Source organism: Eptesicus fuscus, chromosome 6 (assembly GCF_027574615.1).
Source record: "Eptesicus fuscus isolate TK198812 chromosome 6, DD_ASM_mEF_20220401, whole genome shotgun sequence".
Taxonomy (NCBI): domain Eukaryota; kingdom Metazoa; phylum Chordata; class Mammalia; order Chiroptera; family Vespertilionidae; genus Eptesicus; species Eptesicus fuscus.
Genome location: NC_072478.1, coordinates 6,235,980 through 6,263,856, shown reverse-complemented (window position 1 = coordinate 6,263,856; position 27,877 = coordinate 6,235,980). Strand labels below are relative to the sequence as shown.

Genomic DNA, 27,877 nt, shown 5'->3' with positions numbered 1-27,877 from the left:
CTCATAGCCACAGGCAGGAACAGGTGCACCACGCAAGGTGCCTCCCGCACAGGAAGACGGCCCGCACCAATGCTCACACTCACATCTGAGGACGCGCACTCGGGCCAGCTCACAATTCACAACAGAGGGCCCCTCGTCCTCTCCGGTACGCCCACAAGCACACACACATGCGCGCACTCGAGCGCGCGTGCACACTGCTCCGCAGCCTCCGCCCCACCCTGCGGCGAGGACCGGGCGAGGCGCGGGCACCGGGCCGGGGGCGGGGCGCACCTGGGCTCCGCCCCGGGGCGGGGCCGACGCAGCGTCGCGAACGCCGGCGGCCGCACCTGGCTGGGAGGCTGCGGCGGCGGCGGCGGCGGCGGCGGCGACCCGGGTGGAGCGCAGCGCAGCGCAGCCGAGCCGGCGCGGAGCGGGCGCCCGCAGCCCCGGCAGCGCCATGGTGGAGGCGGCGCCCCCCGGGCCCGGGCCGCTGCGGAGGACCTTCCTGGTACCCGAGATCAAGTCGCTGGACCAGTACGATTTCTCGCGGGCCAAGGCAGCGGCCAGCCTGGCGTGGGTGCTGCGGGCCGCGTTCGGGGGCGCAGGTACCCGCTGGGGGCGGCAGGTGCGGAGGGCGGGCCTGGGAGGTCGGGAACGTGGGAACAATGGCTTGGGCCGCCGGGGTCCCCGGGCCTCCGGCCGGCTGCTCGGCGCGGGCCGTGGACTTTGGCCGCCCGGCTGCGGGAGCGCGGTGGGGGTGGGGCCGGCGGCCCAGCTCCGCGCCCAGACCCCGGCCTCGGGGTCCCAGGTGAGCGGGGCGCTGTCTGCGCGCCGCCCGGGGTTTCCAGTGGGGCCTTGTCTTGCCCGCCCTCCTCCGCTTTACACACTCGTATCACGCGCGCGAGGACCCCCAGTGCACACCCCGGACACGCTCCCGGAGGCCCAGGCACACGCCCGCTTACGCCCTGCCTGCGACGCGGGCGACGCGGGGAGCTCCGGGAACCCCTTCTTTCGCCTCCACCGCCCAGGCCAGGCCAGGGCTGGCAGCTGTGACTTATTGCCCCATTTTTGCCTGGGAGGCCGGGAGCCAGTGGAAGGGACATGGCTTGTCCAAGATCGCCTGTGGCAGGGGCCCAGGTGCACTCAGGCCCGCCTGTGTGAAGAAGTCGGGCGGAGGGGGAGGACGCGGGTAGGTCCCCAGCATTGGGGGCCCTGGGCAGGCTCCGTCAGGGCCACTGGCCAGAGCTGGGAGCTAGGGCCTGACCGCGGGGGAGAAGGGGTTAATTAAGGACCGGGCCTTCCTGTGGGGACGCCCTGCCCACCCACTTGCCCTGCCCACTGGTCTTGGCAGCAGTCGGGCACGGCCCATCCTCCCTCGGTGGCCTTCCCAGATCAACCTGTTCTGGGTGTGGGTCCCGGGGATCGCGGCCCCTCTCCTGGTTCCGCTCAAGCCTGCCTCCTCCTCCGTCTCTCTCCCTGCACCTGGCATGAGGGCCCTCTCTGGGGCCTGCTTGCCCCAAGGATCTGCTTGAGGGAGAAAGGTGGTTGGTGGAGAGAGACTCGGGTGGTCCCAGGCCCTCGTATCCCAGGGTATGAGGCCGTGGAGGGCTCACTTTGGGGATCGGAGCAGGGTTGAGTCCTGGCTCCACCAGACTCTGGACAGATTCTCCCAGTCTCTAAGCTCCCATTCCCCTCGGTAACAGAAGGCGTTCCTTCACTTAGTTATCCATTTCGCAAATGTCTGCCGGACACCCACGGCACCAGGACAGTGCGGGAATGATTGGAATCCCAGGCGGCACCTTCTTCACCGGCGGCTGGAGGCAGAGGCCCGGCCGCCGAGTTCTTCGCCGTGCTTGCTGCTGCTGCTGCTGGCATCCGTGTGATGTTTTTATTTAACGATATCAGTGTTATTCATTGTCCCCTGGCCAGCGGACAGCAGACATTACTATCCCATTTCACAGAAAGGAAAGTGAGGTCCCCTGAGGAGGCGCACGACCCAGCTCCCTGCGCCGTGTGACACCTCCCGAGGTCTTCCCCACCCGCCTCCTCTAAGCAGAGGGCCGAGGGAGGTGGGGCGCCAGGCCCGGACAGGAAAGTGGGAACAGAACGCTGCTTGGTTCATGCGCTCTGGGACTCTACTGGTGCCTTTTGGGTGCCAGGCCAGTGCTGGGTGCTCGGGATGGATTGGGGCTTGGATGTGGGAGAGGGGGATGTGGTACCTAAAACCGTATCATTGCTGCATTGAGTGATAAGTAGAGGGGGGCAGCAGAGCTCAGGGAGGGGGAAATCCCTGAAATCCTCCTGGGACGGGGAGGCGAAGGGAGGCCTCCTCAGAAGGAGGGTTTGAACCTTGAAGTATGCATAGGAATGTGCCACGGGGAGGAAGTCACACATGCTGAGGCCTGGGGTATGGACCAACCAGGAGTTCTCCGAGAACATGGGGGTCCTGGCCGTCACTGAGGGAGGCTGAGGATGGGGAGGCAGGGGAGACAGGAGGGCTCTCGGGCCCTGGGGGCGGGGATCTGAGGGCACTGGGGAGTGGTAGACAGCGTTTGGGGACTGATGAGATGAGGTCAGAAGCGCAAGTGCCCGGGGGGATGGTGGCTGGGGAAGGGGAAGTCTGCCGACCCTAAGGCACAGGCGGGAGGAGGCTGGCAGCAATGCCGGCAGAACTGGAGCTCGGAGATAAGATAGGAGGGGTGCCCTCTTTAAGCAAGTTTGGGAAACGGCACATGCAGTCCCATGTGCTGTATGTGGCACAGGGGAACTGGTTTACGGCGGCTCTGCCGTTCATTAGCTCTGTGAGCGTTGGCAAGTTCTGTCGGCTGCCGCGCCTTGGTTTTCTCACCTGCACCATGGGCCTCAGGATGTAAGTCCTGTGAGGACTAAATGACCAAACGGACGAAGGTGGTCGTGGTGTGAATAAGCGCTGGTGGTGCTCGGAGTCACTGTCCCCGTGGCCGCGTGTGGCTGGGCTGAGCCACGTGAGCTGTAAAGCTAACGTGCGCAGTGGCTTCCGAAGACTTGGTACAAAACACCCCACGCTGTGGCTCACATCGGTTCTGTGTTGACTGCGTGTTGAAATGATAATGTCTGGAAGGTGCAGGGGACCCCGAACAGCACAGGGGCTAGAGGCACGGCTGGGAATCTGTGGGTAACTTTGTGTTGTTGATCCTCACCCAGGGATATGTTTCCCCTTGATTTTTAGAGAGACCCGGAGGGAGAGAGGAAGAGGGAGAGGGAGAGGAACATCGATGTGGGGAGACACATCGATGGGTTGCCTCGGGCGGTGGATAACTTTTGACCCCCCAGAAACTGAACTGCATTAGCCTACTGCTGACTGGAAGTCTTACTGATAACATAAACTACCGAGTAACATGTATGTAGTATGTTCTATGTATCACATATTGTATTCTTACAATACAGTGAGCTAGAGAAAAGAAAATGTTATTAATCATAGGGAAGAGAAGATGCATTTTCAGTATTTATTGAAAAAAAAATCCATGTATACATGGACCCATCCAGTTCAAACCCATGTTCTCAAGGATAAACTGTGTATTAGGTTAAATATATTACTAAATTAATGCTGCTTGTTACTACTTTTTAAATATGGCTATTGGAAAGTGTAAAACTACATATATGACTTGCACTATATTTCTATGGGACAGCATGTTCTATAGTAAATGCTTAATAAACATTTTCTAGCACAGAGCGGTGGGCCCCGGCCAGAGGTGGCGGGGGCCGATTTCGGCTCTCGGGAGGGAGACCCTTGGCGCACTGTCTGGAGATGTTCTTGGTTGTCGCCACTTGGGAGGAAGGTGCTACTGGCATCTAGTGTGAGAGACCATCTTCCGGCACAGGACAGCCTACCCCGCCCCTCCTGAACACAAAGAATTACCCGCCCCAAATGCCAACAGAGCAGAGGTGGAGGTGCCCCGGTGCAGAGGAAGTTAAACATCAGCGATCTGCAGCAGTATCTCTCCTCATGGCTTCATTTTGAAGGAAAAGAAACTTGTTTAATTTTTGTTGATGGGAGCAGGAAATGAGTAGGAGCTGGAGAGACAGGGAGGAGGGTTTGGCTTTGAAAGATGCCAGGAGGTCAAGATTGATTGAAGGAAGGAGGGATGGTGATTTCTCACTGCAATGGGGACAGAGAGAAGGAGCAGGTTTGAAGCAAGAAGCTAAGGATTATGGGAGATGCCAAGGCTACAGCAGGTGCTCAGATGGTAATGGAGGCCATCATAGTGTGGGGTGTGGGGGGGTGGGCATGTCCATTCACTCACAAGGCTGCCGAGACAGAGCCGTCAGGAGCTGTGCCCTGAAGGGGCAGGTGTGGAGGGGGCTCAGTTTGAGAGCTGGGGAACCGGGAGGCGCTGGGCGGCGGGGAGGCTTCCCGAAGAGGGAGGCCCTGGGCAGGGAGCCCAGGCGAGATACGGGCCCATGGGGGGTGTTGGGTGGCCCGTGCTGGCCTTGAGGAGGCTGGGAGCTGGCAGGGTCGGAGCCAGATCAGGGAGGTTGGGTGGGGGTGAAGCCTGGAGAACTCGTCTTTCAAGGAGCTGAGCTGAGAGGGGCAGAGAACAGGCACAACTCTCCACAGAGGTGGGGCGCTACGTGGGAGGTCAGGCGTGATTTTAGGGGGCGGGGAAAGAGCCCTGCCCGGGAGGGACTGGAGGCAGGGATGCCCAGGTCCTGTGGATGGGAACCTCTGGGGGCACGGCTGAGAAGAGGCCAGAGGAGGGCTGGCGGGTGCGGATGTTGTAAGCAATAGAATCCTGCCCCTGTGCCTTCACACACACACACACACAGAACCCCCACAGAGCAGCTTCTCCGGTTGGAATAAACCTTGGGCCTCCCTGGAAGAACCCCGTGAGGGCAGGTCCCCCCGCTGGCCTCCGGCACCGCTCCCCAGTCTGCTTGGGGTTTTCTGGCAGTTTATTCTGATCTGTCTCCTCTCTACCCTCGGGTCCTGCTTGAGGCCCACGTGGGGCTTCCTTAAGCCTCTCCCGACTCTGCTGTCTCACTCAGGGTTTCCGTGGCTCTTCCGTGGCCTGGTCGCCCTGTTCTGAGTCCCAGCCCCTCATACTCAGCCTCCCGTACCTCCATCTCAGTCACCACCCTCTCTTCCCCATCTTCCTCTCAGGCCCCTGGGGCCTGGCACCTCCTCTCCCTCCTCCCTTCAGTCTCCAAAGTCAGACCCCTGACCCCCCCCCCCAAGGTGTCTGCAGTCTGCCCACCTCCCCTGTTGGGTGCCCTGCCAGCTCACCCCACCCCAGCCTCCAAGCTGAGGTGCCGTCGCTGAAGGCCTGGACTTGAGGGCCAGTTCCCTCATTGCCCCGCTGTGTGGCCTCAGGCCGGTTGCTGTTCTCCGTGCCTGGGTTTTGGAGTTCCCAGTGGCTCCCTGGCTGCTGGTCCTAGGGCTGCAAGGTGTGCAGGAGTCTGCAGGGGTGCTGTGGAGCACCCAGGGAAGGCGCTAAGCTTATTGTATTGTTATTGTCCTCCCGCCCCCCAGCCCCCAACAGACCTCCCAGCCAGCCCTCCCTGAGGCACTGCTGCCTTCCACCCCGCACCTGTGCTTGCAGAGCCCCCCTCCTGCCGGGAACACGGGCACCCCTTCCTCTGGCAAACTCCTCCCACTGCTCTCCGGTCCCAGCCAGGCCCCCACTCCCGCTCGGTGCCATCCTCCCTAAACTGGAGCCGTGTGATCGCCTGTGTGTGTGTGTGTGTGGGGGGGGGGGGGCGGATCCCTGGCGGCCCTGACCTGCCCTCCCCTCCCGCCCGCAGAGCACGTGCCCTCGGAGCTGTGGGAGCCCTTCTACACGGACCAGTACGCGCAGGAGCACGTGAAGCCCCCGGTGACGCGGCTGCTGCTCTCGGCCGAGCTGTACTGCCGGGCCTGGCGCCAGGCGCTGCCTCAGCTAGAGGCGCCCCCCAGCCCCTCTGCTCTGCTGGCCCTGCTGGCACGGAGGGGCATGGTGCCCGCGCTGCCGGAGCGCCCGGTGCAGGAGGCCGACCTGAGACACCAGCCCGTCCTCATGGTAGGCCCCGCCCACCAGGCCCGGCTCCTCCCCCGAAGGCTCCTCCGACCAGGCCAGGTTCCTCCCATCGATGCCCCTCCCACCAGGCGTGGGTCGCCCCAAAAGATACTCCTATGGCCCTTGAGGACTTGCCTACAATGCCCCCCACCCCCAGCCTAAGACCTAGCATATGACCTCGAAGCCCAGCCCACCGGAGTGGCCTTCCAGGACCCCTGACGAGGCTCCGCTCCTGAGGCCCCACCACCAGCCCCGGCCCTGCCCCTCAAGCCCCTCCCACTTCCAGATCCTCCCCCGTTATTCTGTCCGGTCCCACCCTGCAGACCTTGTCCCCACAGGGAGCCCACCTCGCTGTCATTGACGCCCTCATGGTGGCCTTCGCCTTGGAGTGGACGAAGACGCCGCCCAGTCCTTTGGCGCTGGCCAGCTTGGAGCACAAGCTCCTCCTCTGGGTGGACACGGTAGGCGGGGCCGGGCCAGGATGGGCTGGGGGCCAGGGTTGCCCGGTGACCAGAGCACTGACCCCTCCTGGCCCCCCAGACAATCCGGCGGCTGCAGGAGAAGACGGAGCAGGAAGCAGCCCGGAGAGCATCGCCTGCGGCGCCTGCAGATGGGGTGGCCCCAGCGCAGCCCTCGGTGAGGCTCGGGCAATAGATGGACGGAAGGACAGACAGTCAAGGGCCGGGTGGGCAGAGCGGGCCATTCCTGCACTGAGGGTGTTAGAGGTGACTCTCTCTGTCTTCCTCCCTCTCCCTCCCCGCCCTCCTCCCCTCCCCTGTGCCTGCTCCTCTCATCTCTGCCTCTCTGGCGTCAGTGCCCCACACGCTGGTACTGGAAGCTGGTTCCTGTAAGTGGGGCCCTCTCTGCCCCGTCTGCCTGCCCTGCTTGTCGCTCTGTGTCTGTCTGCCTGTCTGCTCCTTCTCCTACCTCCCCCAGCTGTGAGCAAAGGAGGTGTGACCCCCAGCCCGGGGGGACAGAGAACCCCTGTGAACCAAGAGAAGGGGGGAAGCTCTGCTGTTCACTGAGAGGGCAGACCCCTCCCAGCAGTCAAAGGGTAGATCTCCCTCTGTTAGCTTGTCAGCCTGAGCCGAGGTGGGGAGTCCTCCCCTGTTTCTGAGAGGCGGACCCCAGCCCCTCAGACACACGGCCCTGACCCTAATGGGGCAGGCACATGGATGAGACCCCTTCTAGCCCAGGGGAAGGCCCACACCCAGAAGGTGGCAGATCTTCCTGGGACTCCAGCTTCCTGGGGATAGATCTCAACCTTGGGGGTGGGAGGTGCCCATCCCTGAAGCACAAGGGGAAAGTGACCACTGAATGTGGGGGGAGGCCTTGGGCTGGATGGGGTCCCTGCCTTTTCTCACTCCAGGGCCTCTTTCCCCAACCTTGGGGCCTAGGTTGGGGGTTCCTCTCCTTTTGCTTACCTGCTTCCTTTCCCTGAGCTGGGCCTGGGTCTTTTGTGGGGGGAGGATTCCCTGCATGGAGGCTGCTCTGTGGGGTCCCTTCAGGCTGGGAGGAGCTGGGGTCCCCAAAGCCGGCCAGAGTGCAGTCAGGGAGCTGGACGGCCAAGGGCTCAGGACTGGGCTCAGGGCTTTCCTCCCCCTGCTCCCGGAGGTGTGCTTGGGTGCCCAGCAAGTCAGCACCCCTCCCGCCCCGCTGACGGCTGCTCCTCTCCCCCCAGCACGCAATTGCCTTCTGTTTGAAGGAGTCGGGGAGCAAACCCCCCATGGTAATGTATCCCCCACCCCAGGCCCCAGGAGCCCCTGCCCCAGCCCCCACTGCTGGCCTGGCTGCTCGAAGACACCTCCTCTGCCTTGCTGCTGCCCTTCCCCCGCTCCAGGCTGGCCCTCACTCTGGCTCTGGGACCCCCCCCCTCGTGGCGGAAACCCCAGTCTTCCCTGCCCAGCCTGCATGACCACTAACCTGAGGGCCAGCCTGACCTCTGACCTGACCTGACTCCCACCCGCAGATCCGGTATCGCAAGGACCGCACTGCGGCCCGATGTGCCCCCTGCTTTCCCACCGTGACTGGCCTCCAGGACCTGGCGAGTGGGGCCGCACTGGCCGCCACGATCCACTGCTATTGTCCCCAGCTGCTGAGACTTGAGGGTGAGTGACGAGGTCTGGGCCAGACGCCCTCCCCGGGGCCCAGCATCCAGGCGTCGGTTCCCCAAGTGGCGCAGCCACTACCAGTGCAGCTTCCAGAATCGGCAGACCTGGGTTTAACCTCTTCCCCTAATAGCTGTGTGACTTCACATAAGTGTCTAAACTTGTCTGTGCTTCATATGATTCATTCCTGCAGCAAATATTTCTAGAGTGAACTGTGTGCCAGACTTCATTTTAGAGGCCAGGGATCCAGTGGCTCACATTCTAGTTTGGAGAGAAAGACAGCAAGTTCATCTGGGAGAACATTCCAGGTGTCAGGTGCCCGGAGAGTGTTGGGTAATCAGGAAAATCTTGTTTATTTAAAGTTTTTAGAGAGAGAGGAAAACATGGATGCCAGAGTGAGACTCCTGCACACCCCCTTCTGGGGATTGAGCCCACAACCCGGGCATGTGCCCTGACCGGATGGAACCTTTCGGTGCATGGAGGACACCCAGCCACTGAGCCGCACCGGCAGGCAGAGAAAGCTTTTTGAGTTGGGTTCTTGGGGGACTGGTGCCCTAGGTTTTGGAGGTAGCCATGCAGAGACCTGTCCCAGTACCTGTCTCAGTACCCCCCCGGTGAAGGGTGCCTGGCGCCAGACCCACAGGAGCCTCCTTTTTCTGGGGCCCCTTCTCCTCATAGACGGGCATTCTGTCCCCACAGAGGTGTGCCTCAAGGACCCCATGTCGGTGGCCGACAGCCTGTACAACCTCCAGCTGGTGCAGGATTTCTGCGCCTCCCGCCTTCCTCGGGGTTGCCCACTGTCCCTGGAGGACCTGCTTTATGTGCCGCCACCCCTCAAGGTACGGCCATTTCGGGCATGTGGGCATGTGGGCATCCAGGACCGCGGGTCCCCTGGGCTCACCCTGCCTTCCGCTTCCAGATCAACCTCGTGGTGCTGTTGGCTGAGATGTTCATGTGCTTTGAGGTGCTGAAACCCGACTTCGTGCAGGCCAAGGACCTGCCTGACGGTCACGGTGAGGCCTAGCCCGGGGTCCAGGTGGGGGTTGGGGGCCAAGCTCTGACTGACCCTCCTCTCTCTGCTGCAGCCGCCTCCCCCCAGGCCACAGAGGCCTCCACCCCTCAGAACAGCAGTGGCAGTAGGTACGCTTTTCCCATTGGGTGAGAGCCCGCAGCCATGACGCTCCTCCTCCCGGCTGGTCACTGGGACAGGCTCAGGGATGCTCTGCTGCGCCCCGGGAGAGGTGAGGGAGGGGTCCCATGGCTGACGTGCATCTCTTGGCAGTTCTCCTGTCTTCAACTTCCGCCATTCACTCCTGTCACCTGGTGGCCCCCAGTCCCCACTCCGAGGATCCACAGGTGAGCGCACAGGGATGTCCCTGCAAACCCCCGCCCAAAAGCCTGCCCCAGCTGATTCATGTTGCCACCTTTGACCCCTCCACTGGGTCTCTTTGGCACGTGGTAACACTCATTGACTGACTCAGTGGCTCAACAGGACTTCCTAGTAACATTAAATGGCCCCCCGCTGTCCATCCACATAATGACCCATCGGTGACTCACCCAGTGAGACCCCCTGCCTACCCCACCCATGGCCCCCAGTGACCCCACCCCCCTAGTGGCCAGTGAGTGACCTCGCCCCCCCCCATAGTGACCACCAAGTGACCCCTCCCCAACCCTCCCCAGGCTCACTGAAGTCCTCCCCATCCATGTCCCATATGGAGGCCCTGGGCAAGGCCTGGAACCGGCAGTTCAGGTGAGTGCATGTCAAGGGCCTGGGCAGGGGAGAGGGCTGGGCCAGCTGGGGCTGGGTGGGGCCGGGGCTTGACCCAGGGGCTGACCCCTCCCTCTGGCCGCCCAGCCGTCCCCTTTCCCAGGCTGTGTCATTCAGCACCCCCTTTGGCCTGGACAGCGACGTGGATGTCGTCATGGGAGACCCGGTCCTTCTCCGCTCTGTCAGCTCCGACAGCCTGGGCCCCCCGCGCCCCGTGCCAGCCCCGGCCTCTGCCCACCCACCCCCGGAGCCTGGAGACCTGCCTACCATCGAGGAGGCCCTGCAGATCATCCACAGCGCCGAGCCCCGGCTACTCCCAGACGGGGCCGCTGATGGCAGCTTCTACCTCCACTCACCTGAGGGGCCCTCCAAACCCCCGCTGGTCTCCCCCTACCCACCCGACAAAGCACCTGCCTACTTGCCCCACGAGGTCCCCTCAAAACTGTCTCCCTGCCTGGCAGGGGAGGTACTGAATCCACCGGCCCTGTCTGAGGGCTCCCCGAAGGTGGGGCCTTCAGCCTCAGCTGCCAGCAACTCTGAAGTGAAGATGACCAGCTTTGCTGAACGCAAGAAGCAGCTGGTGAAGGCTGAGGCCGAGGCTGGAGCGGGCTCCCCGGTGTCCACCCCGGCGGAACCAGCGGCTCTGAGCTCCGAGATGAGTGAGCTTGGAGCCCGGCTAGAGGAGAAGCGGCGGGCCATCGAGGCCCAGAAACGGCGGATAGAAGCGATCTTTGCCAAGCACCGCCAGCGCCTGGGCAAGAGCGCCTTCCTGCAGGTGCAGCCACGGGAGGCCGGAGGGGAGGCCGAGGCCGAGGTGGAGGCCGAGGCCGAGGCAGAGGCAGGCCCTGCCCCCGGTGGGGAGCGGCCCGCGGGGGAGGGCCAGGGTGAGCCGTCCCCACGGCCCAAGGCAGTGACTTTCTCACCAGAACTGGGCCCAGTGCCCCCCGAGGGCCTGGGGGACTATAACCGGGCGGTCAGCAAGCTGAGTGCTGCCCTGAGCTCGTTGCAGCGGGATATGCAGAGGCTCACAGACCAGCAGCAGCGGCTCCTGGCCCCGCCCGAGGCCCCCGGACCCACCCCGCCTCCTGCTTCGTGGGTCATCCCTGTCCCCATGGCGGGTCCCAAAGCTGCATCTGCCAGCCCCACACGGCGAGCCCCCGCTGTCCGGCGCAGCCCCGGGCCTGGCCCCAGCCCAACACCCCGCAGCCCGAAGCACGCGCGGCCAGCAGAACTGCGACTGGCGCCCCTGACGAGGGTGCTCACGCCTCCCCATGACGTAGACAGCCTCCCCCACCTGCGTAAGTTCTCGCCGAGCCAGGTGCCCATGCAGACGCGCTCCTCCATCCTCCTGGCAGAAGGGCCACCTCCAGAGGAGCCCATGGCCAGGCCGGGCCTCATCGAGATCCCCCTGGGCAGTTTGGAAGAGCCCTCGGCCGAGAATGAGGGGGATGGGAGCCCCCCTGGTGCTGACGATTCCTTAGAGGAAGACGGTTCTTCAGAGGGAGTTCCCCGCACTGGGCTGGGCTTCTTCTATAAGGTGAGCCACCTTAGCGGGTGGGGGCTGCGATGCATGGATGGATGGTCAGGGAGCGGGGAGGTGGGGGGCGGTGCTGGACTGGTGGGTGGACGCAAGGTCAGGCAGATGGACAAATAGATGGAGTTGGTGGATGGGTAGAAGGTGGGTGGATGGGGGCTAGGTAGCCACATGGGAGTGGGCAAAGTGTGTGCGGCCAGATGGACAGATAGGTGGGGTGTGTGGACACACAGGGTAGATGGGGGTGTGCAGATGGATAGATGGGTGGGTGATGGACAGAATGGACAAATAGGGCAAGGGTCGTCAATGACATCTCCTCCCCCCTCCTGCTATCTCCTTCACACGCCCCCTTCCTTCCCAGTGGCCTTGCCAGTTCCCCTTCCTGACCCTGTCCTATATCCCGTTACTCTTCATCCTCATGGCACCCAGCCTGGGCCACATCTCTCACCTGGACACCTGCAGTCACATTTAAAAAACAGTGTTTTTTTATTGATTTCAGAGAGGAAGGGAGAGGGAGAAACATCAATGATGAGAATCATTGATCAGCTGCCTCCTGCACATCCCCACACTGGGGATGGGGCCCACAACCCGGCCATGTGCCCTGACTGGGCATTGAACGGTGACCTCCTGGGTCATAGGTTGATGCTCAGCCCCTGAGCCACGCCGGCCGGGCTGCAGTGCTATTTTGACTGGTGTGCACTGACCCCCTTCCCCAAACACCCGCCATTCCCACTGAGCAGCCGGATGTTCCGAGTGCAGATCGGGCCTGGTCACTGTCCTGTGAAAACCCTTCTGGAGCCCCCTTCGCTCTGCGTTAAACCCAGGCCTTAGGCCCTGCTCCATCCTGTGCAACGCGTCCTCCCAGCCCCGCGTCCCGACGGGCCTCCTGCTGCCCCGCATGCTTGCTGGGCCAGTGCTGCCTCAGGGCCTTTGTACGTGCTCCCTCTGCTCTCCACCCCTCCTCCTCCGCTGGGCTGCTCCTTCAGGAAGCCTGGCTTGGTGCCTCTCTACATGCAGACTGGCAGCTGCCGGTTGGTGTGACAGCACATTGCCTTCCCCACTGGGTCAGTGCTTTATGGGAGCAGCACCCAGGTCTGCCCTGCCCTGTGTGTCAGTACCCAGCACGTGGGGCTGTGCATAACGTGGGCGCCAACTAAATGCCTTTAGAACAATTACAAACCGAAAGTACAGGTGAGTGGCTGGCGGGCTGGGCTGACTGGTCAGACTGTGGCTGTGCCGGGGGGACACCAGCTGGACTCAGTGCCTGCCCACAGGATGAAGACAAGCCCGAGGACGAGATGGCCCAAAAGCGAGCCAGCCTGCTGGAGCGGCAGCAGCGGCGGGCGGAGGAGGTGCAGCGCCGGAAGCAGTGGCAGGAGGCCAAGAAAGAGCAGCAGCGGGAGGAGGCTGTGCGGTGAGGCTGGGCAGTCCGGGGACCCCTGCACCCGAGACCCCGTCCCCTGTCTGACTGCCTCCTCCCTCCACCTGTAGGCTGGCCCAAGAGGAGGTGGCCCCTGCCCCCCCAGCCCCCGCTGCCAGGGCCCCAGCTGAAGAGGAGGTGGGCCCCCGGCGTGGGGAGTTCACACGGCTGGAGTATGAACGCCGGGCCCAGCTGAAGCTCATGGATGACCTGGACAAGGTGCTGCGGCCGCGGGCCTCAGGAGGGCCCGGCCGGGGAGGACGGAGGGGCCCCCGGCCACGCTCTGGTTGCTGTGATGATTCTGCCCTGGCTCGAAGCCCAGCCCGCGGCTTGCTGGGTGAGGACCTGGTGGGGGAGGGGTGGATATATCGCAGGGGGCCTTATGTGGGTGACGAAGGTCTCAGGGAGGACTATCCGGCCTGCTAGGTGAACACTTCCTGGGGGTGTGGGGGTTGCAGTAGGGTAAGGGCTGTTGGGCAGAACTGGCTTAATAGATGAACCCCCTTGGGTACGTTTGGGGGTGAGAGGTTTTCGCTCAGGCTGCATAGGGTGAGGCTTTGGGGGCAGGGATGACCTTGCATTCCCTCCCCAGTCTGCCAGGCAAGGCCCCACTAGGCATTTCGGGAGATAAGGGGGCTTTGAGTGGGGTCCGACCCAATGCACTCTATCCCTAGGTTCCCGGCTCAGCAAGGTCTACTCCCAGTCTACCCTGTCACTGTCCACAGTGGCCAATGAGGCCCCCAATAACCTCGGCGTGAAGAGGTCCACGTCTCGGTGAGTTTGGCCGGGGCGGGTGGCCTCTCAAAGTCTGTATGTGCATGTGTGTGAGCTTTTGAGCGTGACATGGCATGAGTGTGTGTGTGTATCTGCCGCTAAAGGCTGAAAGGGCACCATTAAGGACAATTGGGAGTGTCTGTACTGAGGGACAGGACCTAGGGATGTGCCCGAGGCCGCTGAGCGAGGGCACTGCATGCAGTTGGGAGTGTACAACGTGCACGTATGTCTCCCCTCTGCAGAGGGTCGCAGGCGGTTGCTTCCCTAGTCCCACTGCACATTGGCAGCTTCACTTCCCCAGCGCCCACTGACTGCATCTCCACCCGTCCTTTTCCCTGTAGGGCTCCATCCCCATCAGGCCTCATGTCCCCAAGCCGCCTTCCTGGTAGCCGTGACTGGGAGAATGGCAGCAATGCCTCTTCGCCTGCATCAGTGCCTGAATACACAGGTGAGTGGGACTTCAGGTGGCCAGTGCTGGGCCCTCCCTTTCCCTGGCCATCCCTGCTGACTACCCTGCCCCCCAGGTCCCCGGCTGTACAAGGAGCCCAGCGCCAAGTCCAACAAGTTCATCATCCACAACGCCCTGTCGCACTGCTGCCTGGCAGGCAAGGTGAACGAGCCGCAGAAGAACCGCATTCTTGAGGTACGTGCCCAGGGTGGGGTCCCGTGGGAGGGGTGGGGCCTTGCTGTGCTGGCTGACTGCCCCCTGCCCACCAGGAAATTGAGAAGAGCAAGGCCAACCACTTCCTGATCCTCTTTCGGGACTCAAGCTGCCAGTTCCGGGCCCTGTACACGCTGTCCGGGGAGACAGAGGAACTGTCCCGGCTGGCAGGCTACGGCCCCCGCACCATCACGCCCGCCATGGTTGAAGGCATCTACAAGTACAACTCAGACCGCAAGCGCTTCACCCAGATCCCCGCCAAGACCATGTCCATGAGCGTAGATGCCTTCACCATCCAGGGGCACCTCTGGCAGAGCAAGAAGCCCACTACCCCCAAGAAGGGGAGCAGTACCCCCAAATAGCCCTGCCCGGGTGGTGCTTGGCCACCACCCTCTCAGAGGACGTTCAGGGGGGATTCCTGGGTCCTGTCTGTCCCTAACCTTGTCTGGGTGGGGCTGGAGTCCCCACCCTCTAATTTTCGTCTCATCCTGCTGTGGGGGCTGAGCTGGGAGGTTCAGGGACTCAGGGCTCAGCTTGGTCCCCCGTCTGTCCTCCTACTTTCTTGAATAAAATAATTTAAAGTGACCTTGAGCGCTGGTGTCGCCCGAGGCTGGCTGGGGCACCTGGTGGTATCTGCCTGAGAGCGTTTCCCAGTTTCCTGTCTCCTATTCACTCCTGAACCTGGCCGTCTCTTCAGCTCCCTTGCTGGCCCTGACACAGCTCTGGCCAAGGCCACGTCTTCCCTGCCAGCATCCCCACCCCATCCCTATAGCCATTTCTCAGCCCTTTCCTGACCTCTTGGACACAGGAGGCTTCTGACCAGCCCTCCTCTCCCCACGGCCTTCCCCATCCCTGCTGTTTTCCTCCCCAGCGTGCCTGTTGTTATTTGCCTCTCCTGGCACTTGGTCTGTGGCCAACTGCTAAACTGGATCGTCTCTTCCAGCTGCCTGCCTACATTTCTAGGCTGGTTACCGCCCCGAGCCAGGGATCCCCGTGTTGTCTCCTCAGAGCTCCTGGCATGGCCAGATGTCTGACAGGCCCTACCCCATAGCCTGAGCCAGGCTGGGCTGTGTCTCCCTATACATGCCAGGGAGGGACCAGCTTCCCAGTGCCATCCAGTACTGCACACTTCACCCCCTAAGCCTCTCCTGTGCTTTATCGCTTCTCTGTCCCCATGATACCCGCCCTCCACCCCCAGTCCAAGCCAACAGCCTGGGCCTCCCCATACTCCCAGCCACCTCCTAGCACAAGCCAACCCCCCCAGCAGCCTGCATGGCCTATTCAGGACACAAATCTGATTACATCCCTAAATGCTTAAAATCCCTTAATAGCTTAGAGCCTGCTAATGGCTTCCCAGAGCTTAACTTAAGGGCACATCAAGGCGTGGCCCAGGGCCGAGTTCTGGCTCCTGGCCTCTGTTCAGGAGAGAGGTGCGTTGCTAAGTCTCAGGGACTGTCTACCTCTCAAGCTGGCTGACCAGTCTTCCCAAGGAAAGCTGGGGATCTCTACCTGCTGACTAGCGTGGCAAGATAGACACCTCAGGAGCAGGGGCTGGTGAGACCTGGGCAGCTGGGGGCAAGGCCCCGCCTCTCCCAAGGCTCAGGGATCAAAGAGGCCTCAGGCAGCCCAAGTCCAGAACTGGCTCTGCAGGGTGAGGATGGGCATGTGCCCTGGCCCAAAGCCCAGTTGCACCACCTCCCACACCAGCCAATCTGGGGGTGGAGGGGGCAGGGCCAGAGTGAGAATGAGCTGGCAGTCCCTGCAGGCACCTGGGTGGCAGGAGGGGCAGGCAGGAAGGAGGCTCAGACCAAGTCATACAAACAGGCTTCATTGTGAGCGGGGGTGGGGGTGGGGGTGGCAGTGCGCATCAGTCTTCCTTCAGGCTCCCAAACACAGCAGCCGGCACACTCTGCTGCTCCAGCCGCACCTCTGGAAGGTGGAGAGGAATGGTCACTTGGCAACTCTCCAAAAGGGGGTCCAGCTCCTGCCTCCCCTCACCACCCTGCTGGGCTGGCTGGCCCCTCACCATTGGGCTCCAGGTCCATCTCGTCCTCGTCCTCATCCTCCCCCAGCTCGATCTCCTCCGGGTTGGCCTGTTGCGCTAGCTCAGCCAGTTCCTCCCGGGACGCATCGCTCCTGGGGCGGGTGGGAATCACACTGTTCAGTGGCCACCTCTCTGGCCTCCCCAGCAACCACCCTCCTGAGGAAGAACTGGCTTGCTCCCACCCCACCCCCATCCGCCCATCCTCACCTCACGAACAGGATCTTGCTCTGGGCCCGTGGAGGCTGGTCGTGCTCGGCCTCGGCTGCCAGCTGCTCTGCCCGCTGCTCTAGTAGCTTCATGTCATCCATGCCACTCTGCCCGGGGGCAAGGTCGGACACTGGGAAAGTGAGAGGGCCATCAGACACGGTGGAGGGCTCTCTCTCCAGCCACACCATGTGCTGAATGACCCCCACCTGTCCCCGAGGCTCCAGCCCTCAAGGAGTTCCCATTTTCAAGCAGGGAGGTAGAGAGCTGAACCTGCTGCTCCCAGTTCCAGGAGGTCAAAGCTGGGTAGAGGGCAGAGGCAGGACCCAGAGGCCCTGAGACAGGGGAGTGTGTTGCCCCAGGGTGGACCAACCAGGGTGAAGGGTGGCTGCAGCTGCTCACCAGTGCCTGTGGCGCTGCCCGACACCTTGAGCATCTGTGAGGCCATGAAGTTGACCTGTGTGTTGTAAGTGGCCTGCACACTTCGGCGGATACGCAGCATCTCCCGGATGGTGTCCTCGTTGCCATGCCGTACCTCGAAGTCCTTCCATGTTTGCCAGAAGGCCCCAGTTGTCTGTGGAGTGTGGGGGTGCCTGTGTAGGAGCTGGCTAGCTCAGCTGCCGCCTCCCCACGCTCACCCACCTGCCCTGGGCTCATGCCTACCCGAGGGTCACAGATCTGGGAGCAGAAGCTGTAGATGGCCCGGGCACGGTCAATCTCTCCAAGCTTGCACTCCATGTCCGCAAACCGCAGGCACATCTCCCGGGCGTGCTCGTCCGACAGCACCTGGGTGAGGCAGATCACCAAGAACAGCATGAGGTGGGAGGAGAGCTGCCACAGGAGATCCCAACACAGCAGCTGGCCCCTGAGCTTCCAGAATGCTCTCTGCCAGCCTCCAGGTCCAGGTATGCTCAGATCTGCAGCCTGCAGGACCCCTCCCATCTTCTAAGGCAGCGGTCGCCAACCTTTCAGACCTCACCGGTTGGTGACTGCTGTTCTAAGGGACCTGCAGCCCCCTGCCCCATGTCCCTGCAGTGGGCACCTCAATGGCCTTCTGGTAGATGCTACGGGTGTGGGTGACTCCATAGATCTCCGCTGCCCGCTTGATGTAGATGTTGAACATCTCGTACTGCTGGGCGGGCTCCACGGCCTGGGTGGCGCGCTCGTACACGGCCATCGCGTGCCGGGCCAGGCCCCACTCCTCCTCCAGCTGTGCGTACAGCAGGTACAGGGCTGTGGTAGGACAAAGGCAGGTCAGAAGTCTGTGGCCTGGCCCCCTGCCCTACTACCCTCCACTGAGCCACCTGGCCCTCCTCACTCTTTGCATATTTGGGGGGGCAACCATCCAGCGCCTGCTCAAAGAGATCCCGAGCCCGCTCCAGCTTGCGGCCCCCATAGCGGGCGATGAATTTGGTCAGATAGGTGCTCCAGATGTCAGACACATTGGGCCACTTGAACAGCGAGATGCCACGCTCGTACGCCTGCCCAGAGAGGGGGAGTCATGTGTGAGTCCTCAGGGCAAGGACAACCCACATACCCATCCCAACACCCTCCCTCCCCCTCATACACACAGAGGCAGGACTCCGTGCTTGGGATGGAATGAACTATGACCCCTGAAATTCATGTTCAAGCCTAACTCCAGTATCTTAGAATATGACTATACTTGGAGATAAGGTATTTAAAGAAGTAATTAAGTTAAAATGAGGTCAGTAGGGTGGCCCCTAATTTAATATGATGGGTGTCCTTATAAGAGGAAACCTGGACACATGGAGAGACACCAGAAACATGCACAGACACAGATGAACAGGTGAGCACAAGAACAAAGATGGTCATCTACAGGCCAAAGAGAGAGGCCTCAGAAGGAACAAACCCTGCTAACACCTTGACCTCAGACTTGCAGCCTCCAGAACCGCGCGATAATAAATTGGTTACAGTAGCCTGAGCAAACTAATTCAGGGTCCACCACGGTGTTAGGGTAGGCGCACTGCTGTCTGGGATCTCCTGATGGGCTCTCCTCACCTTGAAGCTCTCCTCGAAGTACTTGTGCTCCTCCAGGAACATGGCGTAGTTGATGACGATCTGGGGGGTAGCGATGCGCAGGTCCAGAATACGGTCATACACAGCCTTGGTAGACTGCAGGGGCAGGGGCAGGGGCAGGTCAGAGCACATCCTGGGGCTGAGTTGGCAACCCCACCACTCTCCCATGATGCACTGGGCCCTGGCTGCTCACCTGAAAGGTGCCAAGGCTTTCCTCCAAGTCGGCAAGCATGGACCACACCTTTAATGATTTGTACACACGGTTCTGCACAGGCTCCGAGCCATCAAAATACTCAGCCCGGCGGGCGGGCAGTGCTGTTGCCTTCTGAGAAACATACCAGAGGGGAAAGCTGGGAGGGTGGGTCCAGACTGGGTCACACACCCGCATCCTCCCCTCTCCAAAACCCCCGGGGTGTTTACCCGCAGCAGCCTCAAGGCCTGGTCGTAATTCTCGTGCCGGAGCTCCAGCTCACCACACTCGCACCACACACTTGCCAGGTCATCCACTTGCTTGAAGCTCACCTTGGTGGCCTTCTCCAGGATGATGCGGGCCTGATGAGGCAGGCAGAGGTTGGGCTGAGACCCTGCCCGCCCACCTGCCTGAGTTCTCTGAACAAGGACGAATTTACACACACACACATTGCAAATGGACTTACATCATCCAGCTGCCCATTGTCCTCATAAAACTTGGCAAAGGCCACCCAGAGCGTGTGGGGCTTGCCCGTAGCCTTGAAGGGGTCCACTGTCTGCACAGCCTCCGTGTACGTGTTGATGATCTGTGCCGGGGGGCAGGGGTCAGGCTGGACCACTGGGGCCATGGCAGGCGAGGGTGGGGCGGGGCGGGGCTTTGAGGGGGCAGGGCCATCACGCACCTCCCGGGGGCGGCCCTGGTGCAGGGCCACACGCTTGTGCCACTCATGGACATGGTGCGGGTTCTGGCGCAGCAAGACGCTGTTGAGGAGCAGGGGCCGCCGACTGATCAGCTGCTCAAAGCGGGCCAGGCGCAGCTCCAAGTCCACGTCATCTGGGACCATGGGGAGGGCCAGGGGAGTGGGGTTGAGGGACTCAGCACACACTCACTTCCATCTCCCAGCCCTCCCTCCCTCTAGCCCTTGGCCCAGTGCTCGGACCTTCCAGAGTTGTCCCACTGTCCACTCTGCACTACTTCCCTGAGCTGCCCCAAGGCCATCCTGACCCCAGAGCGTGTGGGGCTTGCCCGTAGCCTTGAAGGGGTCCTAGCCCCTGTCACTCCTAGCCCCTGTCGTTCCCCCTAGCCCTCCTTCCCTGCTGCCCTCTGCCATCCTCCAGCCCTCCCTCTCCACCCAGCCTATGTCCAGCCCAAGCTTGAGATGTATCCTCAGTTGGGGTTACTCCTCAAGATCCCCCTGCACTGTCCACCCATCCTCCCTCCCTGCTGGCCCGACTGACCCCAAGACACACCTCTCCACTGCCCCAGCCCCTTGGATCTCCCCCAGTACCTGCAGGCTATCCCATCCACTCTCCCTACCAGCCCAGGACTGCCTCACAGCTCACCCTCTTCTTCCCGCCCCAGCTCCGAGGTGGTCTCCATTTTCGCTGCAATCATGCTCTCCTCGAACTGGGCATAGCTGTCAAACACCTGGGTGAAGTCCCGCACGGTCATCACGGTCCGGATGGCCTCCTCATACACGTCCCGAGCCTGTGGGTGGGTGTCAGGAGGGGTGAAGTGCTGGCATGGAAGAGGCATGTGTGTCCCCACCCCCCCCAAATAGACACAGAGAATCCAGCAGTGCTGCCCTTGGCACCAGTCCCAAGTTGGGACCCTGGAGGGCCTTCCCCTGGGCCTGCTTGCTCCCTGGAGCCTGCTCAGCTCCATCAGGCTCTGAGCAGTGATGCTCAGCAGAGCCAGGTTGGAGCCATCCCCTTCCCTGATAGAGTGATCTGGGGACCTTGGCTCCTCCTCAGAAAACCGAGTGACAACCCCCACGCACAGTCACTGTGAGGTGCAAGAAGACACGTGTCAAGAACCTGGCACCCAGGTCCACATTGCAGGGACTCTAAGCTCAGCTCAGCCACAGAAGGCTCAATTGTTGCTACTAAGCACCGTTATGCCCACCTGACCCCCCTCCTCCAGCTCAAATTCTCCCGGACACCCTGGCACCCCCAAGCTCAGGCCCCATCTCTCCACCCCTGCTCCTGACTGGTCCTGCTCCTCTGCCTCCTCTGGGCTGCTGGCTTGTCTCCTGCTGCTAGCCTTGGCCAGGGCATTCTACTGGAAGTGGCAGCCTAAATGGTCACTGTACAATGGATACCTGGTCACGCCTCAAGACTGGCTGGTGGCTCCGAGTGGGACACAGCCAGTCTCTCCTCAGCCTGCAAAGCCGTTCCCACCATTCCTTAGCACTTCGCCGCCCACTTTCTCCACTCAGCCCAGCTCCCGTCTACTCCCTTTCCCCAAAGCTCCAAAACCCCATGCCAGCTCCTCTGGGGATCTCTCAAAGCCCTACATTTCTCTCCCCAAGAATGAGGGCAAGATAAGATGGACACTGTAAAAAATAAATGGCCCTAGCCAGTTTGGCTCAGTGGATAGAGCGCTGCCCTACGGACCTAAAGGGTCCTGGGTTCAACTCTGGTCAAGGGCACTGATCTCGGTTGCAGGCTCCTCCCTGGCCCGGGCCCCGGTTAGGGCGGATGCAGAAGGCAACCAATCAATGTGTTTCTCTCATATCGATATTTCTGTCTTTCCCTCTTTCTTCCACTATCTCTAAAAATCAACTGAAAAATATCCTCGAGTGAGGATTTAAAAAAAAAAAAAAATGAATGAATGAATGAATGGAACCACTTTAAAATGGAGATGGAGCCTGGCAGCATGGCTCAGTGGTTGAATGTTGACAATGAACCGGGAGATCACGGTTCAATTCCTAGTCAGGGCACATGCCCGGGTTGCGGGCTTGATCCCCAGTGTGGGGTGTGCAGAAGGCAGCCAATCAATGATTCTCTATCATTAATGTTTCTCTCTTTCCCTCTCCCTTCCTCTCTGAAATAAAAATTAAATAAAAAATAAAAATGGAGATGGAGCTTCCATCTCAGAGGAATTGCCTTACACATCTCACTCCTCAAACCTTTGGAATGTTAAAATTGGGCAAAATAATGTTTGGATTGGGCCTAAGAGCACCAAATAACTGTTTGCAAAAATAACAATAAAGCAGATGTGATGACTACCAGACTGAAAATTAAAAACATTCTGTGGAATTAGCACCACTATGTTAGCTAATTTGCACCCTTTCTCAAAAACCCATTGCATGTCTCCTAATCAGAACACTGTTTGGGTTTCTGCCTGAATCAGTGATTCCTGAATAGGTATTCTTTTGGATCTCAAATTAATGCTTGTTGCTTCTCACTTTGGCCTTTTATTCTTAGGTTAACATTTCTGGTGTCAGAAGTGGGATCTAAAGTGGCCTTACCGCCATGGACTGGCGTTCCCTGAAGAACTGGGTACCTACTGGGCCTAGTTTGTACACAGTGCTTCCATGGATAGCTGCTTCCCCAACCATGAGAGCCTCTTTGGTGTGAAAATCCCTCCTTTTGATTGAGGTAAAGGACTTTGAGATCAGGAGGGGTTTCTGCCCCAGGGATGACTGTCCTAATGCCAGCAGGAATTTGCTACTGCATGAGGGCTACAACTTGGAGCCTGCTACCACAGGAGAATATTTTTTCCTCTGGAAGGACTTTTCACGGCCCTGACACTTGTAGGAAGTGCCTGGGAGGTGAGCAGCCTGCAGGGATCCTTCCCTGATGGGTAAGCACTCATTTTGTTGCTCACTCATTCGTTTCCATTCCTTTTCTTTATTATGTTGTCATAAGAAAGATTTTATAGGGAAAGACACATGAATCCTATAAATCCTGGTCCAGGCCAGCCCCCTCAAAATGATGGTTTGTAGACCTCCCAGACCGGCATCTACTTAAACAAACAACCTGGGCTTTCAGTTAACATCACTTGTCTTTACATTCCACCACAGCGACTTTCAGGAGACTTTGTCTCTACCACTGGATCTTCACCTTCCAAAGTCCTCAAAAAGTACCTTCCTTGAAGTTCTAGCTAAATATATAGAGAAACATTTTGGTACTTCGTCTGTGCCTTTTGAATAAAATAGGCCAAATTAGCCAAAATAATTTGAAATTCTTAACAGCCATTCAGGAAAACCTTGATTTTTAAAACTCTATCTCAACCTTCTCTCCTCTTAAGAGAGAAGATTCCAAATGTCTTGGGAACAAGAGAATACACTCTTTAGTTGATATACAGAAGCTTATGAAGGACAAAACAGGGTCTAACATGGCATGGTGTGGGAAGACGGTGAACTCACGTTCTTCCATGGCACACTGAAACACACTATATGTAGAGCAATTACTCCTGAGAGACAACTGAGGGATGATGGAAGAGCTTCTGAACAACAAATGCGAGAAAGAGACCAAATAGAGAAGGCTGGAAACCACAGTGCTTTGGGATCTGCAGGGACACTAGAATCAGAGGTGCTGGTGAGTACCACTGTTTATGTCCCACTCCACCTCAGTAGGGCGGGCAGGAGCTCTAGCCAGGCGCTTTGGCCTGCTTCCAAGATTGCTGCCGCACATTCCCTGCCACACTGCCCAGAGCCCATTCTGGCTCTGATTGAAGGGAGTAAGCAGAATCAACAGGGCATCACCACATCCAGCCTCCCTGCCTGAAGCTGCGCCAGCACTCTGGGCACTATAGGTACCTGCTCACCTCCAACTGGCTTGCAAAAAGCACCCAGCACACACAGCCTACCACAGAGGTCACTTCTACACAAAGTCACATTTTAAGACTGGGAGAGATAGTTATTATGTCTAATTAATATAAATATAGAAAATCAAGCAATGAGAAGATGCCAGAATATCTTTCAAATAAAAGGAAAAAATCCTAATGAAATGGAGAGAAGTAATTTGCCCAATAAAGAATTCAAAGAGCCCTAGCCAGTTTGGTTCGTCGGCCTGTAGACTGAAGGGTCCTGGGCTCGATTCCAGTCAGGGGCACATGCCTGGGTTGCGGTCTCGATCCCCAGTAGGGGATATGCAGGAGGCAGCCAGTCAATGATTCTCTCTCACCATTGATGTCTCTCTCTCTCTCTTCCCTCTCCCTTCCTCTCTGAAATCAATCTATATTTAAAAAAAAAACACACTTAAGAATAGATCAGTGACGTGAAAGACAGGCAAGTGGAAATAAACCTATCAGAAGAGCAAAAACAAAAAGAATTTTTAAAAATGAGGATAGTTTAAGGACCCTTCGGAACAACATCAAGCACCCAAGTATTTGCATTATAAGGTTCCCAGAAGAAATAGGGAAAGGAACAGAACCTTTATTTGAATAATGGCTGAAAACTTTCCTAACCTGGGAAGGAAATAGACATCCAAATCCAGGAAGCAGAGATCCAAACAAGATGAATCCAAAGAGACCCACACCAAGACATACTGTTATTAAAATGGGAAGTTAAAGATAGAGAATCTTGAAGAAAGCAAGAAGGAAACAATAAATTATGTCAGAAGGAAATGCCAAAAGGCTTTCGGCTGATTTTTCAGCAGCAACTTTACAGGTCAGAAGGGAGTAGCAGGCCATCTTCAAGGTGCTGAAAGAAAAGAAATCTACAACCTAGAATAATTTACCTAGCAAGGTTATCATTCAAAATTGAAGGTTAAAGAGTTTCTCAAAGTGAAGTATGTTCCATTTCCTGCTATAATTATTTCTCAGTCAGACTGCAATGTCAGCAGTTACTGCCTCATTCTTGTCAGCTGAAACACAAATGTCATCACGTTTTCTTGAAAAGCAATTTAAAACATAGGTATTTTGAAGTGCTAGGCTTATGCTTCATTGGAATAGATGTGTACAGCAATAAGCAGGTTTTCAAATCCATTACTAGTTTGTGTACAAATGTAATTATGTTCATTGTGTATGTATTATACAATGAGCACATGTAAGTAGTAAAGGCTACTTACTATTGTTTAAATGCAAATGATCGCATCTCATTTCTTTTTATCATCCTGTATAATAAAAGCCCAGGGACCAAGCGGCGGAACGACCGGTCAACCAGTCGCTATCACGCGTACTGACCACCACGGGGCAGACGCTCAATGCAGGAGCTGCCCCCTGGTGGTCACTGCACTACCACAGTGGGAGCGCTGCTCGGATGACCGGGATGAGTGGCTGCTCCCGCTGCAAAACCTGGGTCGCTGGGCAGGAACCCGGGTTGCGATCGTCACCTTCCTGCCCTAGGCTCCTCCTTCTCACTCCCTGCCTCCTCCTCTGGAGGCCCGCAGAGCTGACCCTGGACGCTGGGAGGCGGGTTCATGGGACTGAGGCCTACTCTGCCGCCTCTCCATGCTATTGTCCCTGGGCCCGGCCCTGACCAGGTCCCCTGGAGAGGCGAGTGCTCCAGCTCCACGGAAGATGCTGGACCAGGGAGCAGCCACTTAGAAGGCGGGTCCACAACTGTTCAGCTGACTGGGATGAACGACGCTCTCACAGCGGGCCGATCCCCGCAGGCCATGCCCCCCCCCCCCCCATCAGTGCACGAATCCGGGGCCCTGGGCCTCTAGTGTTAAATAAATGTTGAAGTTCTTAAAAAAACACGTTTCCTAGACCGGCAAAAATGAATGGAGTTCATCACCATCAAACCAATTTTACAAAAAATGTTAAAAGTCTTCTTTAAGCAAAAAAAAAAAAAAGGAAAGGCCATAACCAGAAATAAGAAAATATGAGGGAAAAAATTTCACAGGGGAAAGCCAAATATTCAATAAAAACAGCAAAGCACACACTTAAAAAGCTACTACGAAGGTCAAAAGACAAAAGTAAAAACCTCAACTGAAACTACAATAAGTAGTTAGGAGATATACAAAACAAAATGCTTTAAAATATGACAAAAAACATAAAGCATGATGGGGAAGTAAAAATGTAGTCCTTTTAGAATATTTGAACTTCAACATCTATCAGCTTGCATAGACTGCAATATAGAATGGTACACATAAAAATGGTAACCAGAAAATAGACTGCAATATAGAATGGTACACATAAAAATGGTAACCAGAAACCAAAACTCTAAAGAGAAAGGAACTCAAATAAAACACTAAAAAACAAAACAAAACAAAAAACCCCAGCAAACCACATGGAAGAGATAAAAATAGGACCAGAAGAGAACTACAAAAATAACCAAAAAGCAATGAACAAAATGGCAATAAATACATAGCTATCAATAATTACTTTATTCTTTTATTTTTTTGTTAATCCTCACCCGAGGATATTTTTTCCTAGAGAGAGTGGAAAAGAGGGGGAGAGACAGAGAAAGAGAAAAGTCAATGTGAGAGACATACCTCCTGCATGTGCCCCGACAGAGGCCAGAGATGGAGCCTGCAACGGAGGTACGTGCCTTGACTGGAATCGAACCCAGGACCCTTCAGTCTGCAGGCTGACACTTTATCCACTGAGCCACACCGTCCAGGACTACCAAAAATTACTTTAAATGTAAATGGCTTAGGCTAGCCAGTGTGATTCAGTGGTTGAGCATCAACCTATGAACCAGGAAGTCACGGTTGGATTCCCAGTCAGGGCTTGATCCCCAGTAGGGGGCGAGCAGGAGACAGCCAATCAATGATTCTCTCATTATTGATGTTTCTATCTCTCCCTCTCCCTTTCTCTCTGAAATCAATAAAAATATATTCAAAAAAAAAAAGACATGGAGTATACAAAATGATATTGAATGTAAACTGTAATTGAAAAAAATTTTTTACACATATAATACCTTAATAAAAAAATTTGAAAAAAAAAAAGAAAAAAAATTTTTAAAGACACAGAGCTGAATGAATTAAAAATATCACCCATGTATATGCTGCTTACAAGGGACTCACTTCAAATAGAAAGACATATAAATTAAAAGTGGAAGGATGGTAAAAGATATTCTGTTTAAATAGAAATGAAAAGAAAGCTGGGGTAGCAATACTAGCAATACTCAGATCAGATAAAACAGACATTAAAACAAAAAACAAGTGAAAAAAAAAAAAAGGATAAACAAGGACATTACATAATTATACTGGGGTCAACAGAAGAGAATATAACAATTGTAAATATCTATGAACCCAACACAGGCGCACCTAAATATATAGAACAATTGCTAATAGACATAAAAGAAGATATTCACAATAACAATAGGGAATTATTTAATACACTATCTAATATATATTTTTCTGTAGTTGTTAAAAGCATAGGTTTTGAAATAAGACAGATGTGGGTTCATATTTTAGCTTTGTAAATTTTTTTTGAGTCAGTTATCCAACCAGGTAAATCTACCTTTTCTTTTCTTTTTTTCAAGAAAAACAATCTTAAATATAATAATGTTACATGAAATAAACCTTAATATCTCAAGAAAAAGGATTTTAAATATGATGTTACATGCAATAAACAATTATTCAAGAAAAATAATCTTACATATATTACATGCAATAAACATTAATATTTCAAGAATAAAAGTTTAAAATATAATATCCCCAAAACTGTACTATCATGGTATCACAAAAGTTGTAGGAAATATTAAAAACCTGCAAATAACAGGATTACTTCTATTATATTCTAGAATATTTTCCCCCCTCTGGCTCTATTTTTGTTCATCAATTTATGTTGTTCATTATATTCCACAAATGAGTGAGATCATATGATATTGATCTTTCTTCGACTTGCTTATTTCACTTAGAATGATGCTTTTAAAGTCTATTTTGTCGGATATGAGTATTGCTACTCCAGCTTTTTTTTCCCTTTTCTATTTGCATGGAAAAAATTTTTCTGTCCCTTCTTTCATCCTGTGTGTGTCTTTTGTTTTGAGATGGGTCTCCTGATAGATAGCATATAGTTGAGTCATGTTTTTGTATCCATTCAGCTACCCTACACCTTTTGTTTGGAGCATTTAATCCATTTACATTTAGGGTTATTATTTTGAGGTACTTATTTATAGCCATTTTAATTCTGTATGACTAGGTTTCTCTCTGTTTCTTCTTTTCAGCAATCCCTTACAGCAATCCCTTTAGCATTTCTTGTAATGCTGGCTTGGTGGTGATGAACTCCTTTAGCCTTTTTTTTTTGTCTGGGAAGCTCTTTATTTGACCATCTATTTTGAATGACAGCCTTGCTGGATAGTAATCTTGGTCTCAGATCCTTGCTTTTCATTACCTTGAGTATTTCATGCCATACCCTTCTGTTCTGTAGAGTTTCTGATGAAAAATCAGTTGTCAGCCTTATGAGAACTCCTTTGTAGGTAACAGTTTTCTGTTTTCTTACTGC

The 27,877-nt window shown here is 56.6% G+C and overlaps 2 protein-coding genes across 5 annotated transcripts in view; one reads left to right on the top strand and one right to left on the bottom strand.

The window, feature by feature from the left end:
• The first annotated feature begins 339 nt into the window (after positions 1–339).
• CAMSAP3 (calmodulin regulated spectrin associated protein family member 3) lies at positions 340–14,865 on the top strand. 4 transcript variants are annotated; one of them, XM_008151399.3, is made up of 19 exons: positions 340–584; positions 5,761–6,014; positions 6,350–6,472; positions 6,552–6,647; positions 6,826–6,858; positions 7,693–7,740; positions 7,981–8,119; positions 8,819–8,958; positions 9,039–9,132; positions 9,205–9,259; positions 9,402–9,475; positions 9,800–9,869; positions 9,975–11,424; positions 12,696–12,835; positions 12,913–13,178; positions 13,516–13,615; positions 13,957–14,063; positions 14,140–14,258; positions 14,333–14,865. In XM_008151399.3, the coding sequence occupies exons 1-19, from the start codon at positions 437–439 to the stop codon at positions 14,636–14,638; spliced, it is 3,762 nt and encodes a 1,253-aa protein (XP_008149621.1). In that variant the 5' UTR covers positions 340–436; the 3' UTR covers positions 14,639–14,865. The 4 variants fall into 4 exon arrangements, with proteins under 4 accessions (XP_008149621.1, XP_028016228.1, XP_028016230.1 ...); XM_028160427.2 differs by lacking the exon at positions 6,826–6,858; XM_028160429.2 differs by lacking the exon at positions 7,693–7,740.
• A 1,223-nt stretch (positions 14,866–16,088) lies between these two features.
• XAB2 (XPA binding protein 2) overlaps positions 16,089–27,877 on the bottom strand; it is a 30,817-nt gene continuing 19,028 nt past the window's right edge. The window contains exons 7-19 of the mRNA XM_028160431.2: positions 20,095–20,239; positions 19,434–19,585; positions 19,218–19,337; positions 18,982–19,113; positions 18,755–18,886; positions 18,544–18,657; positions 17,843–18,005; positions 17,567–17,757; positions 17,188–17,310; positions 16,927–17,098; positions 16,528–16,657; positions 16,303–16,412; positions 16,089–16,205 (exon numbers count right to left, since the gene is read on the bottom strand). Coding sequence (XP_028016232.1) covers positions 16,144–16,205; positions 16,303–16,412; positions 16,528–16,657; positions 16,927–17,098; positions 17,188–17,310; positions 17,567–17,757; positions 17,843–18,005; positions 18,544–18,657; positions 18,755–18,886; positions 18,982–19,113; positions 19,218–19,337; positions 19,434–19,585; positions 20,095–20,239 — 1,746 coding nt within the window. The 3' untranslated portion in view covers positions 16,089–16,143. The remainder of the gene's footprint in view (positions 16,206–16,302; positions 16,413–16,527; positions 16,658–16,926; positions 17,099–17,187; positions 17,311–17,566; positions 17,758–17,842; positions 18,006–18,543; positions 18,658–18,754; positions 18,887–18,981; positions 19,114–19,217; positions 19,338–19,433; positions 19,586–20,094; positions 20,240–27,877) is intronic.